This window comes from Rhodofomes roseus, assembly GCF_022264815.1.
Source record: "Rhodofomes roseus strain CIRM-BRFM 1785 chromosome Unknown C8Q71scaffold_30, whole genome shotgun sequence".
Classification (NCBI taxonomy): Eukaryota; Fungi; Basidiomycota; class Agaricomycetes; order Polyporales; family Fomitopsidaceae; genus Rhodofomes; species Rhodofomes roseus.
The window spans coordinates 388,959-407,059 of record NW_025952986.1 but is presented as its reverse complement, the minus strand read 5'-3'; the positions used below and the strand labels follow the sequence as shown (position 1 = coordinate 407,059).

Genomic DNA, 18,101 nt, shown 5'->3' with positions numbered 1-18,101 from the left:
TCGGCAGTCACGTGACTGACACGTAACTTGAAGCTTTCAGCTCAGCAATACTCTCAACTCTCTGCAGTAACGAGCTCATCTTTCTAGTGTCGGCCTGCTATCCAGTACGTAGCAACCCCTACCAGCCTCTGATCATATTTGTTTAGGGCATCTTCGACCATGGAGGCGACGGGAGGGAGCACAAGCACACTGGTCTTCAAGAGGCGCCCGCCCAGCGACCGACGGGAAGACTTCGCCCCTGTCCTTCAACAAGGCCGAAACCTTCTAGTCTCGGCCTGCTATCCGGTACGCAGCAATCCCTACCAGCCTCTATCATATTTGTTTAGGGCATCTTCGACCGTGGAGGCGACGGGAGCCAGCGCGAGCACGCTCAGTGACGTGTAAGTGAAGACAGTCCCTCGAGATCGTACCGAGGATCGTACACGATTCCGCATGAGTTTTCACAGTGAACGCGCGACAGCAGACTGATACTAATCTATGAAAACGAATGAGCAGTGTCTTCGAATTTAGCACCCGTCAGAGCATGCTTCTGATCCACAGCCGAGGTTGACGACTGACTATGTCCTACGTTTGGTACGTGGTGAGGGAAGGACGGACAGGTACAAAATCGAATGTTATGGCCAGCTGGGTTCCGCAAATGTTCTGTCCATTCCGAAGCTCAGACCGACACCGCAACAATGTCTAAGGGACGCGCACCGGATGTAGCAACCCACTATATGTGCTTCGGCACGCTCGGCTCCTCAGAACCTTCGACTCTCCACATCCGCATCAATGTGTAGTGAAACTCATTGACAGTGCCGCACTGCCTGCGCGAGAGGAGCTACAGTGTGATATATCAGTGGCATACTTGACAAGATAGCCATCACCCATAAAAGATGCTCACAGGTGTTCGCGCTCACAACCTCCAGCTAGAGTAAACACTCGCTGCGCAATCAGCCCCCGCGTCTATTCAATACCTCTCGTGGCACACACAACAGCCTGCAAGGACAGGAAGACGGATAGTAGTGCCTGCTCGCTACTTGGCTTTGCGTCGTTGTCTGAACGCCTGAGTCGTGACACACGACGCGCTAACATCGCCCATATCATCTCTGCTCGCAAAAAGTAGAATAAGCTGAGAGTGACTCACCTAGTAGTTCCACCTGAGACGGCGTCACGCGCCTCGCCGCCCAGCTGCCTGTCTTGAGATGTCCACTGCAGGACACTGAACAGACGTGGCGAACAAAGTAGAGGGGCGCCGGCGATCATCTAGGTACGCGCTAGATGCTCCGCCCTGTGCCTCGCAGAAAGACGAAAGACAAGATGTGGTAAAACCTGCAATAGCGTGCGCGTAGGAGGCTACATGAGTGTTGTTTGAGTTAGGCGGAGGTATACTCACGTAATATGGTTAAGTGAGTCGTGAGTTGAGGTAGCGACCACGTCAGTGATGCAAATCGGAAGCCAGTAGAGAACCAGGGATGTCAGGGATGGACTGTGTGAAGGCAGAATGAGAACGAGCTACTTACGCTTACCGCACTAATCGCGTCCGCTATCACCTTCACTCCCGGACAATCATCCACCATCAGAGAATCCAGGGTACGCATTCAAACCGTCGAGCCGTTTCATAGTGATGACTGCCATCCGAGCTACGCAGGTAAAACGGACTGCACGTGCATAGGAAGTGATAGCGACTCACGAGCGTTCTAGAATCAACACGGACCCTTCGTACGGGGCCCGGGCTCACAGTTCCGAGTCCCCTGTCGTGATCTCCCGTTTGAGTGAGCATTGCAGCAATGCAATCGAAGGCCATGCAGATTGTATGCAGCAACATTTCATGCAGCCGTCGACTCAAATGGGACGCATACAAGGTAGGGCCCGTTTCATCCCGTAAGACTCGAGAGCGGTCTGGTATGGCGGCAGTGTAGACAGTGGGGTAACAGAGCGAGCATCCACTGATGTAGCGGGAGGAGCGCAGTCATTATAACATTCGCCAGTGTCGGTGCAGCAAGCATAGTAGCCCGATGAGAAGGACGTAGTGGCGGCGCAACCGCCAGGCTTTTGCAGGGTGGGCACGTCCATCACGTGTCCTCCGTGTCGCGCGTTGTCAGCACATTTGACAGTACTTACTGACACTCGCGCTGCCCATCGCCCGACCATCGCCCCTGCCTGGTCTGCCGTCCACCATGTCCGCCCTTGCTCTTTTCGAGTCTCCTCCCCATTCCAGTACTCATATCTCTCAAAGTGTCACTTACAACAGACGACCTGGAATACACAACCAAAGGCCGCCTTACTGTGCGCGGCCGTCGAGGTAACGCCTGGCGACTCGGAGACGAGCCTCAACAGCCCTAATACAACATACAAAGCTCCTAAATCAGCACGACGCGCAAGCAGCCAGGATCTCTCCCAAAAATCAAAACTCGGTTCTTCTGAGACCATACGACGGACGGGGAGGATGTGAGGAGGGCTCTACGTCGGGGATGCCATCACGGAAGTTTTCCGTGGTACATCGGTATGTCTGCGCCGTTGTCGTGTGCTAGGAGTGCTCACCTCAGAGACTGTACTCCTGCTCACAGCGAGCGTTCAGGGCCACTACTTGTTGGCTCTTGCGTAGCACCTTTGCCTCGGAGCTGTCGGCGTTGGAGCACCCCGCGTTCGTGCTGCTCGACTAGGCGGCGCCCCCGAGTGCGCCTCACTCCGCGTTCTTGAGCTACCTCGCATACCTCATCCTTGTCACCTCTCTATTGGTACCACTTTCGTTACGCAAGTGTTCTCCGCCTCACCATGGGTGCCCTGTCTAACCTCAAGTCGTTGTCTCTCGACGATCACACTTCAGTTGGCCCCGCGAGACATGCAAGGAGCCCCCGCTACTCCAATCAAGCTCTGTGAGTGATAGCTCATGGTCTCAGTCGATCGCGACTACTGCTTACCAAGTCGTCTATATGCATCAGACTCTCCTAGACGACCTGGTCGCATACACCCTCATAGTCACGTTGCTTCTGGACACGACTCATTTTTCTCGTTTGCGCCCCTCCAGCCGTTCCTCCGCACATTTCACGACCTCCGACACGTCCAATTCCACAACGGCCTCGACTGGGCGCTGCGCACCGCGCAGCTTCGTCCCGTTGCGCGGCGGACACCGTTCAAGCGCTCTGTACGCGTGCGGAATCGCACTCGGACGTATCCTTGGCATTCGCCATGGAGTGCTACCTTTTGCAAGATTATCGCGCCCTCCAGCGCATTGCTCTCTCGGACTCGCACTCCCCGGGACTGCAGCGTGCCGTCAATGCAGCGCTGGCAGTCGGGGCGGCACCTAAGAGGCTCGTATGGGAGCACCACTCCTAAGCGCTGTATGCTCACGCACCTGAAGTGAGCGTCCGCTGCCCACGCCATTTGTTCGTCGCATACTAACATGACAACGTCGCAGAATCCGCAGTGCCCGCCTTACTCCGTGTCTCCACTCGCTTGCACTATCGAATTGCAGGTCATCAGGAAAAGCCCCTTTTCAGAATATGTCAAATTGCGGAATATTGTATGGAATAATGAACAATTTCAACTATTCACCTGTTCGGAATATTGTAGGGAATTAGCTACCCCCCCGAACTTCTGTACGAATTTCAGATAATATATTGACTATGTGAGTGCATTATGTGTACCTACCTCAATGTTATGTGTCACGGATTGAAGAATATAGCACGTATGATTCATCATTATTCATGTTGTCATGTTGTCAGAAGCCTCACACAGACAGAATATTTCAGGAAAATCAGATGAATTGCGAGGTAGTACTACTGTCTCGTTGGAGCGAGTACATGTGACAAACGTATGAAGTACTATTAGCAAGCCTTAAATCTATTTTGTGTCCTTGCGTCAGCATCCGCCGTCTCTTGTAGGTACTACTCGTCCGGCATCTGCTCCCAATCAAACCCATTGTCATCGCCGGACTGTGACAGCACTTGGAGGTTGTGGCCGAAGCTGAACAAAGACAGACGTTAGGGAAGACAAATAAGGAAGGCTCAGAAAAGCGCACATCGCAGTTGTGAAGAGCGAGTGCATGACTCGACGGTAGCACTTCGGCCGTTGATAGCGAACTCCGCAAAACGAATCATTTGCGCGCATCAGAGGGTATGATGAGAGAGCCCAGATCCGGAAGACTTCTTCAGTTAAAGGTGCGCGTCCGATATGACAGCTTCAACCTGATACAAGTGAAGTGCTCACTAAGCATCGCCAATACTAGAAGGGATACCATGACATACCGCGGTCAGAGCCAATGCCAGCATCATTGGCGTGATTTCACGTTCAGACAGGGCAGTTGTTGCCGGGCGCGGTTCGGAAGACATGGTATACAGCGCGGGAGCGATCGGGGAGGAAGTGCTACTCTTGCCGGCGCGGTGGCCCCCACCTCGTCTGTCGGCGTGTCGGGCGCGAACGCGAACGCGAAGGGGTGTTAGGCACGGCTGATGGTCAGGGTCGGAGTGAGCGGGCACAAGAGAGTGAATGCCGGGGAGGGACGCACTGGTGTATCTCCTCTCGGTACTCTTCTGCCTCCTCTCCTGCTCGAGTCCTTGGCGCCCCTTAACACACCCTCGAGCTTATTCCTCAACACCGTACCGTGCGAGGTAACCACTGGTGCGCGCTCGGGCGACGTCCTTTGCGCCTCAGCCGCTCGGCCAACATGCGGTGCCGAAGGGGCCGAGTGCTGCAAGTGCGCGCGTGCGGGAGAAGGCGAGCTTGGGGTCCCATATGCCCTGGGCGACCGAGTCCGAGTGCGCGCCAGCTGGATAGGCGGTGACGTGGCGAAAACCGGACAAGACACACGCGTCATAGCGACGCGGGCAGGACTCGGCCGGAGGGTGGAGGGAGGGTGAGTCAAGCTGTGAGGAAGGTCAGCAGCGCGAACAGGACATACGGCATACCTTTGGTGCAGCCTCTCAGCCGCGCCATCCCTCTACTCCGTAACCGTGTCCTTTGTGAGCGCATTGACGACGCTTTTGCAGCGTCGTCGGTGCTCTTTAAGTGCTGCCAGCTTGTCGCTATAGACGCGTGTTGACGTGTCGAACAAGCCGCGGCGTACCTGTACGTATGACAGGCCCATGAGTCTCTTCATGGAGCGGCCGCCCTTCATAATCTTGAGGCGCGGACGAGTGGCAAACAAGCGGCGCAGGGCAAGATCGTGGAGGAGGGAGTGAAGGGAGGGTCAGCACTTGCGCGCTGGCAGTGGACGGACGCAAGCGCTGTCGGACTTGCCGTATGCGGCCTGCATCGGCAGATCCCGAGCTGGGCGCTTAGAACTTACTCTGCGCGCAACTCTCGCGTCGATCCTCCACCTCCACGTCTCCCGCGCCCGGATGCCCACTCGACCGTCCAGCCCCGCGTCAAGTCGACAGCGCATGTGAGTACACGGCGCACAGCGATGACAAGAATGCGGGACAGAGAAGTGGTGCATGGGCGACATGGTCCTCAACTGCGAGGGCGTGTGGAGCATCGTCCGGCACCCCAAGTACGTCCTCGTCCCTATATATGCTACGTGACGCAGCCCGCTCACACTGACGCGCCCCACAGCTACCTCGGTGACGCACTCACGCACTTCCCCTTCCCCGTGCTGCCGTGGAGCACAGGCCTGCTGCGCCCGCTCGCGCCAGCCATGCGCCCTCAAAGACCCCGCCTTCTCTTCAGCCTCTCACCTGCACCCACCACATACAATCCATGGCCGAACAGGATCGTATCGTTACGTACCCGTCTCCCTCCCACTGTCTCTCCTCTGACCGCCATCGCGTCTAGGTTACAACGCGCACTTCACCATCCAGCGCGACAGCCCACTCAGCGTCGCAATGACCGTTGGCATCTTCAAATCCACCATCCTCCCCTCCTACGGCTTCCACACCGGCCTCTCCCTCATCGACTACGGTGTCTCCCACTACGCCGACCGCGCCGACGGCAAGGACTGGCTCTGGCCCACGAGCCCTGTCGCCAATGCCTGGTGGAGCACCCTCAGGCTCGGCACGCGCGTTGTTTACGACGGGCTCTCCCTCCCCGCCGCCTGGGCCCAGCTCACCTACTGTGAGAAGCTCCTCCTCACCGGCGTGACCACCTGGGGTATCCGCCCCTTCTACCGCATCGCGTCGCGCTCGCTCCGCTGCGGCACCGATGACGGCCGTATGCAAATATAGCTGACGAGCACACCACGGGCACGGGCATGACGGCGTGCAGGGAGGGCTGCCAGCACGCAGACCCGGCTGCTGAATGCACGCGCACACGGACAAGCAGGACAGAGGGCAGGTACACGCGCGGCGACGACAAGCGTGCAGGGCGAATGCCCAGCACGCTAACACGATCGACGAACGGGCCGCATGCGCACGAGGAAAGAACGGGCAAGGGCAAGTGATTCGTGAAGGGCAGTGGGCAAGAATAGTAGGCGGGCGCAAGGCTCGGAGGGTGAGTGAGCGGGGAGGAAGGCTGGACCAGAACAGTAGGGATGGGCGAGTGGGGAGGAGGGCCAGAGACCGGCGGGCGCAGACGCAGTGGTGCCGCATTTCCAGGGCCGTGCAGGATGACCCTTGGACCGCTGGAAACCCTGATCCTATTTCTAGAATAGTCTGAACTGTCGAAGTACAAAGGACTGCACTCATGTAATGTACACCGAATCGTAGAATTGATACAATTTTATCAATGTTCTTCGGTCTGTATCACTTGTTCAACACTAAGACATATATTACTATGTCATGTACAGCCCCACAATGGATTCTCAGCAATCCTTTGGTCATGCCGATAATACTGTGGAATGCATCATCATTAGCTATGTTGCGTAGAATGCATTGATCGTTAGCTATGTTCCGTAGAATGTGTCGCCATTAGCTTTGTTCTGCATAATATTCATAACTTCCCACGAATTCTCAAAAGGGGGTTTTCCCGATGGTGCGCAACTCTCGTATACCACTCTGTCCTCGCCTTTGAGCACATCGTCGATCTACGACTCTCCTCATGCTGTTCTCGCAAGTGAGAGGCACGCAACTGCGACGGTGCGCGGTGCACGTCGCGTTCTGGTTGGATCCAGGTCCTCTGGGTCAACGCGTGGTTCAACGTACACGCAGACGCAACGGAAACGGGCCCGGTCGTTCCTCCACACTGTGGCTACTGCCGCGAGATGTACAGCTCACATAGACAGTTGGACTTCTTGGTAAACGCGGAACGCCCTGCATGTCTGCTTTCGGGTGCAGCATACCTCGATATCCGACTGCCCGTGAAGCCAGTGCCACGCTCATTGCTTGCATGGCCCGGCAGGTATGCGCTAGATGCCCCAGAGTGAGCGTCGCAGCAAGACGATAGAGGAGATCGCGGTAAAGCGTGGCACAGCGTGCGCGTTAAAAGCTACATGAGTGTCATTCGTGCGTGTCTGCCGACCACCATCCGCCCTTGCGTCGTGTAGCGGGCCTGTATACATGAGTAGCGGCCATCCTATATCATACTATTTATAGCTGTGATTTCAGAGCACCCTCTGGCAGTGGCTACATAAGTACACAGCGACACGGCGCAGTGCTCAAGTGTCCCGTGCTCGCAAAGGGCCGCAGGCAGCGCTGACGTCTATGACGTGCGGTCGCAGACGAGACAGCGGGCTGCCCGCTACGCCAGCTGCGACCGCACGTCATAGGCATCTGCCGCCCGATCGAGCACACCCATCGCCCAACCGCCGCCCACCCAGGATTCCCAAGAGGTCCTTGGGAATAAGTGCCGTTGTGCACGTGCCTGCCCATCCCAACGAGTCGTGTCGCCGCTGAATGAGATGGTAGTGAGAGAAGGGAGCAATCAACCTGGGGAGAGAGTGACTAGATTGTCTGGCCTCCGTTTGCAGTGTCGAGTACGGAGACATGGTGTCCCGGACTCAGAGTATGTCTTGACTAGGAAGTCGGACAGCGGCGGGGCGGGCTGCGCTCATAGGCGATTCGTCACAAAGCATCAGGTTTTCGTGCAAAACCTCTGAGGGCCCCTGTCAGAGGAATCAGAGACCCTCAGGATGGTCCAGAACGCATCAGTAGCACTCATATGATCAGTTCTCAGGGAGTCGAAAAAATGAAGAATTCGTTCGTCAGATAGATATTTTCAGATGATTCCAGATGAATTCAGACAAGTCAGAAGATCACAGCTACTCAGAAACGCTCAGATCACACCAGGAACTTCAGAAAACAGAGATGCATTGTTCAGCTACCAGTAGATGAGTACCGGAAATAGCGTAAATATCAACCGAGCTGTTGAAGAAGGGTTGTGCACAGTATGCATCAGGAAAAATACCTCTGGTGAATTAGCAAGAACATCATGTTATTCCATGATATTGATAGTAACGACGATTATTCTTTCTGTTCTCGTAAAGACAAAAATTCCCTGGTCCCGGTGGGTTGAAATATGAATACTCCGTAATACATGTAATTACGAAGCATTTGCTTGACATACCTATGTAATGAGCAATCTGTTCTGCAGTATTCCGTAGACATTCACAACAGTCTAGCATCTTATTTGCATTCACGCAGGATACTGAAGAGAACATAATGTGTATTGCACTGCATTCGAAGGTACTACTACATAAGTGCCTAATGAGAGTCACACTACGCAGATACAGTCATTACGGGAGCACTAGGTAGTAATCAGAGAGAACAGTCACACCGAGACGAGCAAACGATAACAATAGCAACATGACAGAGTACGTTATCTTCAACAACGTTATATGAACTACCCACGCTGGCCAGAGCGGCGAGACAGGCGGCCTGTAGGGCGAGGCGGAGGAGACGGTTGACGGAAGAGAGCGCAGATATCCGGACACAACAACGCAAACTCACCGCCGCCGCACTTGGCTGCGTGTCGTGGGCGTGCTCACATTCGCGCATGGATACAAACAATTTCAGGTGTACAACCATTTCCAGAGGAGAACGGGAAAGACTCACTTAGCTGGTGTGATCAGTCCGACATGGCAGCTGGGGTGCTTGGCCATGGCCTGATCTAGGCGAACATCAGCTGCGCGCTGTCAGAGATTGTGTTGCGCGAACAGCGCGCAAGTGATCACGCCGAGCTGGTCCCTACGACAGTCATGAGCAGAGTACGGATGTACATGTACTTGTCAGTCTACATACCTGATGACTCATAAGTCCGAACGCGGGTTTTGAGGCGAGGACGACAATCTGCAGAGGAAGTGAGGATGAATAGAACGAGACGTTATGTGAGATTCGTACGGGATACCGAAGACGGTCGAAGGTTTGGGCTGGGCCCTGTCGGAATGAGGTAAACGTAGGAATAGTCCGACGACGACGCATAGTTCCAGTAGCCTTCAGTTACGTAGTAGAGGCTGCGCGGTGGCTGCCGGACTGTGGGGCTCAAACTGCCAGGGAAGTGGCTGGGATGTGGGCCGATCAAGCGCAGTGACAAGGTATTGTCGTGGGCGAGACATGGACAAGTAATGCCGGTGAGCGGGCAGGAGACGGCAGACAGCGGAGAGTGGTCGTCGAGGTAGGACTCAGAGGACCAAGGTGGGAGCGCCTGACGTGGCGGTGGCATCGTGGCACGTGCTCTCCTCCGGTCGAGACCCGGGCGTTAACGACTTCACGACTGAGAGCTACTGTGACTGTTGTCTCGTCATCAACGTCTCTGAGCCGGGCTCGCCAAAGGTGAGTAGTGTCTCACCGCGAGCTCGTTGACGAAGAGATATTGGTAGGACCGGTGCCCATGCGTACTGAAGGTCTCGTCGTGGTCATGCGCCACGCCCCTCGCCCCGCGCAGGCGCACACATACCCACCCACCCACTCCTGTCGACCGCCCACCTGCGCGATCGCACACCCGGCGCGCTCGCATGCACGCACGCGGCATGCCTGCCCGCCGCCGAGCTGCCCGCGCAGGCGACACGCACGGCAACCACAAACGGGCGCGGCAAATGCCCAGGGCGCAAGCACGGCCGGCGACCGGACACCACGCACACAAGGTCGCGAGCGAGCGAATGCCAGCAGGGACGGGTGGGGGCGAGGCCGAGAGCGCGCAGGCAGGTGAGTAGACCGATGAGTAAATAGGAGGGCAGACAGATGATAGATGGGGAGGCAGGCCAGCAGGTGAGTGGACCGGCAGGCAACGGGTCAGCCTGCCCGCACAGGCAACGCACGCGGCGACCAGCAGCGGGCGGGGCAAATGCCCCACACACAACAATGGCCGACGAGCGGGTGACATGCGCGCAGCACGGGCTGCACGTACCCGGGATACGCACGGCAACTGGCAGCAGGCAGGGCCTACCCGTCCACTCATCTATCTACTCACTTCAAGTTGCTCCTCGCGCTTGCGATTTCCCGCACGCATGCCCGCACGCCCACGCCCTGCTTGCCCGCGCGATTGCGCGCGTCCTCGCACGCTCACTCGCCGTCCGCCGCTCTCCTTGCCCGCTTGAGCCGTCGCCAATCCCGCACCCGCGCCAACCTGCGAGACCCGCGACTGACCCGTACCCGCCGGGCGGGTACCACCCTCGCGGGTACGGGTACGGGTAAGCCTCCAGTACATTGGATGAGCAAGAATGTCCTCGATGAATGTACTACATTCTACCTACATCACTAGTACCAAAGCCTTTGACCTTGTATTAGTACCACCATGTTCGTTTGTCACTGGAATATAATGCTTATTTCTGTTCTGTATGTGAACCTGGCGCCTGACGCAGTGAATGACGTCAATGACGCGAACATTACTTGGTATACAGAAACGGTTCATATCTTACGTAAGAATTCGCATTAGTATTGAGAATGTCACGAATGACTTTTGCAATGCATAGTAATCACAAGTATTCGCAGTAATACTGCGAATGTTGCGGTGTTGATGCTAATTCCGAGGGGGGGATTTTCCTGATGTGTAGAGTATGCGAAGCACGAACACGTAGGGATTCATACACTATTGAACACCATCCTCGTGGTCGGATTGTGGAGGGGTCTCAGGATCGCAGACAGAGATGTCATCATCGTCATCCACAACGTGTGGCATCCACGAAGCCTCGATGTATGTAGCGGCCAAGTCAAGACACCGCTTGTACTTGCCGCGGGCAATCATCTTCGCCACTGACTTCGCGTACCAGTAGTCGGTGATAGAGCTGTAGGTATCGCCGTTGAAGGCCAGGCTCTTGTCGAGGGTTCCTGTCCTCCACGTAGTGAAGACGTACTGTACCTGTAGATGATTTGTCAGGTTACAATCGTGCAATGGGATTGTAGTATACTTACCGCAGTCGCTGCAAGTGCAAGCGCACCACGTGCCGGCCCCATTTCGTGAGGCTTGATGCGACTGCCTTGTATCGCAGCGAGATGCGCAGCGAACGACTTGAGGACATACGGAGATTGTAAAGCGCCACTGGCGGTATCCGTCTGTGATGTATCAGCCAGCAGCCAGGCCACAACTGTTGGAGTCTGGGTTAGGATTAGTATAATACTTACTTCAAGGTAACCAGTTACTTGAAGTCGAGCAATAGAGTAGAGGATGTCTCCTTTGTTACAGAGGAATAGTAACGAAGTTGTATGTTTAAATGAATAGATTACCGAGGTATTCAATACTCGGTAACTCAGAAGGAAGCGTCGGTAATGCTTAAGTCTAGTAGAGCAGTTACCGAATTGTCGGTAATAAATGATTACCGAGAAGCGATGTTAGAACGTTGATCAGTATGATGAACCTTCTCCGATGAACCCGACTCTTGTAGTCAGTTGAAGTTACTTAGACCTTACTAGTAGCGCGAGGACTGTACTAAGTAAGGTCTCACAATCACAGGTCTTAGAGCGCGTCGGTAAGAACTCAGTGAGAGTGGTCGAGTGGCTAGTATGGCTAACTTAGCACTCGGGGCGAAGCAAGTCTTCGTGTGGCACACAAGGTGAATTTCGGTAAAGAGTGTAGATAGATTGCCGCAGTCTTTCGTCTCGTCTTATATACATTTCCGAGTCCTCAATCCTGTGTACTATAAGCGGTTCAAGGCTATCCTACGTACTGTACTTGAGACGTGTCAGAATCCACAGCCTAAGTCCTCACCGAGCTAAGTCCGAAGTGTCAACCCTGCCTTCCTCGGGGATCCTTCGGTGTTCCCATTACCGATGGTCAATAGTCCTCGGTGATCCTTCGGCGATTCCTCTATTGGTAGTTAATAGACTTCGGAGACTCGATCCCTCCTACCCTCGGTATTGAAGTCCTAAAGCGCACTTCGGCAAACTCCGTAGATTACCGGTTATTGCCGAGGCGCGTCCTCAACCAATAGTCTAGGAGTCCATTGTGCTTATCTAATGGACCCTTCCGACAATAGCGGAGATTCTAACAATAGCTTGTGAGTTGAGGCATATAAGGCGGACTTGGGATTTCGGAGATATTCCCATAACATATCCCCCCTTGCCTCAACTCACTCGCTAGAGACTTCATTTCCCGACTCCGCAAAATGGTTGGAACTCTCTCCTTCGGCGACTTCCTGAGTCTTCAAGCGGCTGGTCTGATAGGTCTCCCCGACTACTCCCCTGATCACGTGGACGTGCACATTCTCGACGGTCTTGACCGTACCTTTAGGTCTCTGGTAGAGAGTCCCTTCGACTGGCATGCTATTGGGAATATAGCATTCCACATCTTGTCGGTAAGTCGTTTCCTTTGCCGATTCGGTATTGCTCGTATTAATCGAGGGTTCTAGAACGATCACTTCATGCAGACCTTAGATGCTTGGATCGAGTCTCAAGGAGGCGAAGTTCAGCTTCCTCCTTGGGTTGAAGAATTTCGGGAATGGCAATATCCCGAGGAAGATTCTTCCGGTAATGCTGTTCCCGAGAAGTCCCTTCACCGACGTCTGGTTTCAGCCAGGTTGTGGGATGACAAAGATGAGATGAACGAGCTAGAGTCTCGTTGGACTTCCAACGGTTGGATGCCCGTTTCCATCGGTAAGTACAAGCCTTTCTCCATTATTCCTGACCTCTTCACCTGTCTTCCTTATAGGCGAATACTTGGAGGTTGACGCAAATCGTCAACCAGAGGCTGATCTTGCCGAATGGCTGGCGGCTCATCCTGACGTCGAGTGCTTCCCTCGTGCTTGGTGCACTTCAGAAGATGGGACGCACTCCGTCGGTAATGCCGAGGATTTCCTTGATGTCGAAGCGCAAGAGGACTTCAACATGCAGGAAGATGAGCAAGACGAGGATGCCTTCGACGACCTTGGCGAAGACGTCCAATCAGGAGCCGAGATTCTCGTTGAAGGGTCTATCGGTAACGACCGCTGGTACTTGAACTCTCAAGGCCAGTTCTTCATGAACAACGAATTGTATCCCAAATCAGTAAGTCTCAAAAATGAACCTTTTGCCGACTGATTACTGACACATCTTTTTCAGAACTTTGGTGAAGAACGTTGCCTAGCCTGCAAAAAGATGGGCTTTACCGAATGTACTCGCGAGTTTAGCGGGTCGTCGTGCTGGAACTGCCGCGATCGTAAGGTCAAATGCAGCGTATCCGGTGGAGTTCCCGGCTCCAAGTACGCCCCTATTTACTCGAAATGCTTGGGCGTGGGCTTCGACCTTGAGATTCATCAGTTCGGTAAGTATTCCTTCCTTTGCCGAATACGAGGTTTAATCAACTTGATTAGTGAGACCTCGTCCTGTTGATGCCGTGAATACTCCAAGCTCGAATACTTCGGCATTACCACCTCCGTCTACGACTACTGAGGGTTCGCGGTCTTCTCGCCGTAGTAAGTTCTTATCTATATTTTCGGTATTCAATTCTTTACCGATGATACAGATTTGCCGAGTCACGATGAAGTGGCCGATGATGACCTTCCGGTCGTCCTCAATCTTCTTCGCCGACAGTTGGATGTTCAGCCGGACGCCTCTGGCAGCGGAGCGGGTCCTGGACCTTCAACACAGCAACATTCTCAACAGAATGTAAATCTTCAAATTTTGAACGCTCTGGAACGCATCAACCAGCGTTTGGATCGCATGGAGACCGAAGAGATTTCTCGTCCTGTGCGAAGGTCAAAGAAAAGTCGCGGCAAAGGCAAAGGCAAAAATAGCGGGAAGGGTAAAGGGCGCGCTCAAGAGGATTTCGACGACGACGACTATGAATGATCTTGTCCTTGTAGCGATAGACTGATTTTTCTTGAACTTGTACTAGTAGACTTTCTTGATTCTTACTTGCCTGTAGATAGCCCTGAATGACATGTCTTTTACTCGGCTTTCAATGATCAAAAAGATTTGTCATTAAATGCGTGAATAAAAAGAAACCGGCCACCAGTACAATCAAGCGCAGAATACAAGTACAGACGATCGCTTCGGCGAAGTATTACCGAGATCATTACCGACGACACTTTATTGAGCTTAATTAGTGTCGTGAATTCCCCCTTGTACTCCCCCCTTCTCTACGAGGACAAGATCATCTTCGTCGGCTATCCCAGCTTCGTCCTCGGTAATGCGATTACCGACGTCGGTATCGTTGTCACTACCGAAGATGTCCTGTTCGAGCTGCGACCATGTGAAGCGACGAGGACTATCCGGGTGATATTCAGAGTCGGGCGACAGTATGACGGTGGGTCCGTTCGGCGAAGTACTCCCACCACTCTCTGTATCCATCTCCGAAGGACTGAACGGAGCGCAGCTGGTGTCCTCGTGATGATTAACGCGGCAAGAGTGGCATCTTCCGCGAGGTCGACCGTGACCTGGAGGCACGATAGCTGAGTCCGTAGGAGCTTCGGCATTCCTAGGGCTCAGGATTACCGAGCGCTCGGTATTAAACCGACTGGGATGAAGGATAACTCGACCGGTATTGGAATCGAGCTGAAGACGCGAGCCACTAGGATCGTAATGACCTGGCCACCCAATGCTACGCAGGTACTTCAGGAGTGGGCGATCAATTCTGGGCGTGCCAGTAAGCCCCGTGCGGATTCGGTAAACTCCCCGAACGAACTCTCCAGCCCAGCGAATTGCCTGGCTCCCGGCTGCTTGCAATCCCTGGAACACGGCCATAGCGTCGTCGACCGTGGGGAAGCAGCAATTCAAAGGGTTGAATGCCTCGTGCAGCGGGTTGCGCAACCAAGCGGGCGGCGGACGAATACCGACGGCTTGAGCAGCGTCGGCAATGGCGTCGTTAACGCTAAGCTGGGTGTGGATAATCTGGAGGGCTGTCCACAGCATGCGCGAAATATCCTCTTGCAGGACGACGTAGTGGGGAGGATCGGGACGGACAAGGAAAATGTTGAAAGTCGGACGCCAGGTGAGAATATTCCCGACGAACATCCCGAAGGGCTGCTCAGGGCGAGTGAGCTCGGCGATGGGATTACCGGGGCCCTCGAGGACAGGGGATTCCGGCAATCCCGACGGGTGGAGGCGAGGCGTCTGGATGCGAGATACGACAGCCATGGTAATGAAACAGAGAGTTGAATGGGTGTGGCGAGTGTTTGAGAAGAGTTGGAACTTGGTGAGGGAATTAAAGCGAGTTGAGGCGTCCTTTTATACGATTACCGATGACCATTACCGAGAGGGTTCCGGTGAGTTCGACGACCAGAAAGCCTTTGTTCGATGAATACGGCGGGCCACGCAACCTCTGAAGTTACACAATGCAAACTTCGGCAAGTCGAGCCGTGACCTGCTTCTTGCGTTTGGATTGTTGCCACTCCTTCATAATGAAAGGTGCATTGGTCAAGTCCTTTGCCGTAAGCCATTCATCGTAAGAGGCGTCATAGCCAATCCAACGAACCTTGAATTCCTTGCGCGATCTACCATTGCGAGTGGGCTTGGATCGCTCGGCAAGAATTCGTTCGACTTCGTATTCCGGTAATGCTTCAAAATCCGCTCGGGAAAGATTTCGGTGAGGTCGATTACCGAATTCAGGCGGGGAAGCGTTATAGCTTTCAAGGTGCGCGATGTTAATTACCGGATGAATGCCGTAGGACGCCGGTAGGCGTATCTGGTAAGCGACTGATGAAACTTTGCGTATGACTTCAAACGGTCCGTCATATTTCATTAGTAGCTTTCTACCGCGTCCTTTCTCACTTCGTAAGAGCTGAAGTGAGTCGACATTTAATACCACTTGATCACCTTCCTTAAATTCGGTTACTAGCCGTCCCTTATTATAAGCTCGTCGTTGATGCATTTGTCCTAGTAGCAGAGCTTCTTGAGCCTCTCGTCGATCGGCTTCAAAAGCTTGTACTAGGGACGAAGCTTCGGGATGACTAGCATCCTCAATTATCCTCGGTAAACTGTTTGCCGAGTGAATTAAGGTGCTGCCGGTGACCGGATGATATCCCCGGAGTAGAAACGCTGGTGCAAATCCTGTTGCAGTATGCGGGTTAGAGTTGTAAGACAATTGCAATGCCGACAGGTGGTCGGTCCAATCATCTCGCTCAGGACCAATGTAGGCTCGCATTGAAATTTCCAAAGTCTGATTCAAAATCTCAGTTTGGCCGTCAGACTGAGGATGATAGGCCGTAGTCAATGCGCGCCTTGTTCCTAGTAACCTGCATACTTCTTTCCAGAATTCGCCCTTCCATCGTATATCTCGGTCGGAAATGATTTGCCGAGGAATACCGTACTCCTTGAAGACATGATCGAAGAGTAATTGTGCCGTACCTTTCTCGGTAATAGTCGTGGTAGTAGGAATGAATATTCCGTACTTAGTGAGCTTATCCACGACTACTAAGATATTGTTACACCCATTAGAATCCGGCAGTTCGGGAATGAAGTCCATTGTAATGACTTCAAACGGTTGGGTAGGAACTGGAATAGGTTGCAACAATCCCACAGGAGCGTGCCTTCTGGGCTTGGCTTTCTGGCAAATATCACAAGTACTGACATACTGCTTGATGTCTCTCGACATACGAGGCCAATAGTATGTGCTAGCGATGCGGTTATAGCACTTGTGATATCCGCTGTGAGCTCCTTCCGAGATTGTATCATGGCATTCCTTCATGATCTCTACTCGGCAATCCTCAGGTACGCATAACCGAGAATTACCAAGGTTGTCTTCGAAGTACAGCAGACCGTTCTCCTCGAGTCGGTAATTAGGATAGTCTGAGAGACTCCAGTCGGTAACGCTACCAAGATGTTCCTTGATTTCCTTGAGATGCTTATCCTTCTCAAGTGCGCTTTTCCAACTGTAGAGTTCTTCGGGAGAAAGGCTAACCAATACCGAATAACTCCTGGAGGTTGGGATATCAGCGGAACAGCCGTTGTCGGTAATGCCGACGTTCAATACGGTTGCTTCCACTGCTTCCTCTTCCTCAAACAGAGTCTCGGTAAACCGACTCGCTGTAGTAAGGAGTCGCTCTTCGAATTTCTCGCCGAGCTCGGTAAACATATTGCTTAATGGATCCTCTAGTTCTTGAGAAAGCCGAAGGGCTTCTGAACTGTCTTGAGAGGGCCCATCTTGGAATGGCACTCGCCGGCGCAACCGTGAAATGGGGTCAACATTTGAATGAACCCTTCCTGCCCGGTGAACAATTCGTAGGCCGGGATAGGCTGCAAAAACTGTTCCCCAGGTAAGAAGACGTCGATTAACATTCTGGAATGTCCTACTCCAAGTCAAAGCCGCGTGGTCGGTAATTGCTAGCACTTCCGCCCCTTCTAGGTAGGACTGATATTTAATAAGTCCTTCCTTCAGAGCGAGTGCTTCACGTTCCGTCGGCGAATAATTCCGTTCGGCTGCCTTGAGAATCCTAGACCAATAAGCAATGACTCGTTCAACGTGCACAGTAGTATTCTCAAAATCCTTATCCCACTCACCTTTGGGCGGTACGTCATGAACGTCCGAGTTTACCGAGATTACAAGGCTAGGTATAGGTTCACCCTTCTTGAAAGCCTTGTGTAGTCGCTCGTATACCTTAGTACCCTTCAGATCTCTGATCTTGACGGGTTGAACCTGTTGAAGAATAGCGGCTAGTCCGTAGTCGCAGGCGTCGGTATACAATCGGTAAGGTTTACCGGGAATGGCGTAAGCTCTGACTGGTGCGTTAATCAGGACCTGCTTGCAAAGGTTGAAGGCTTCCTGTTGTTCCTCGTTCCATTCCCAGCCATTACCATCCTTCTTGAGCAACTTGAAAAGTGGAGCGGCAATCCAGGCGTAAAATGGAACATACGCAGAGAAGTATACCATCATTCCTAAGAACGTTTGCAATTCCTTGACGT

General features: G+C 53.5%; 4 protein-coding genes across 4 annotated transcripts; 2 read left to right on the top strand and 2 right to left on the bottom strand.

Moving 5' to 3' along the window:
• Window positions 1–5,426: 5,426 nt before the first annotated feature.
• C8Q71DRAFT_886041 (uncharacterized protein) lies at window positions 5,427–6,143 on the top strand (the record flags this gene model as incomplete). The annotated part of the gene is made up of 3 exons (XM_047928573.1): window positions 5,427–5,473; window positions 5,536–5,705; window positions 5,755–6,143. 3 exons carry the CDS (start codon window positions 5,427–5,429, stop codon window positions 6,141–6,143), a joined length of 606 nt encoding a protein of 201 aa, XP_047773956.1.
• A 2,444-nt stretch (window positions 6,144–8,587) lies between these two features.
• On the bottom strand, window positions 8,588–10,497 carry C8Q71DRAFT_727398 (uncharacterized protein; the record flags this gene model as incomplete). The annotated part of the gene is made up of 6 exons (XM_047921852.1): window positions 8,588–8,729; window positions 8,907–8,983; window positions 9,093–9,140; window positions 9,199–9,352; window positions 9,748–9,839; window positions 10,261–10,497. The coding sequence occupies 6 exons, from the start codon at window positions 10,495–10,497 to the stop codon at window positions 8,588–8,590; spliced, it is 750 nt and encodes a 249-aa protein (XP_047773955.1).
• Window positions 10,498–12,391: 1,894 nt separating this feature from the next.
• C8Q71DRAFT_862406 (uncharacterized protein) lies at window positions 12,392–14,051 on the top strand (the record flags this gene model as incomplete). Its single annotated transcript, XM_047928024.1, has 6 exons — window positions 12,392–12,580; window positions 12,635–12,878; window positions 12,934–13,268; window positions 13,323–13,524; window positions 13,574–13,675; window positions 13,726–14,051. The coding sequence occupies 6 exons, from the start codon at window positions 12,392–12,394 to the stop codon at window positions 14,049–14,051; spliced, it is 1,398 nt and encodes a 465-aa protein (XP_047773954.1).
• A 249-nt stretch (window positions 14,052–14,300) lies between these two features.
• C8Q71DRAFT_727395 (uncharacterized protein) lies at window positions 14,301–15,338 on the bottom strand (the record flags this gene model as incomplete). Its single annotated transcript, XM_047921851.1, has 1 exon — window positions 14,301–15,338. One exon carries the CDS (start codon window positions 15,336–15,338, stop codon window positions 14,301–14,303), a length of 1,038 nt encoding a protein of 345 aa, XP_047773953.1.
• Window positions 15,339–18,101: the final 2,763 nt, after the last annotated feature.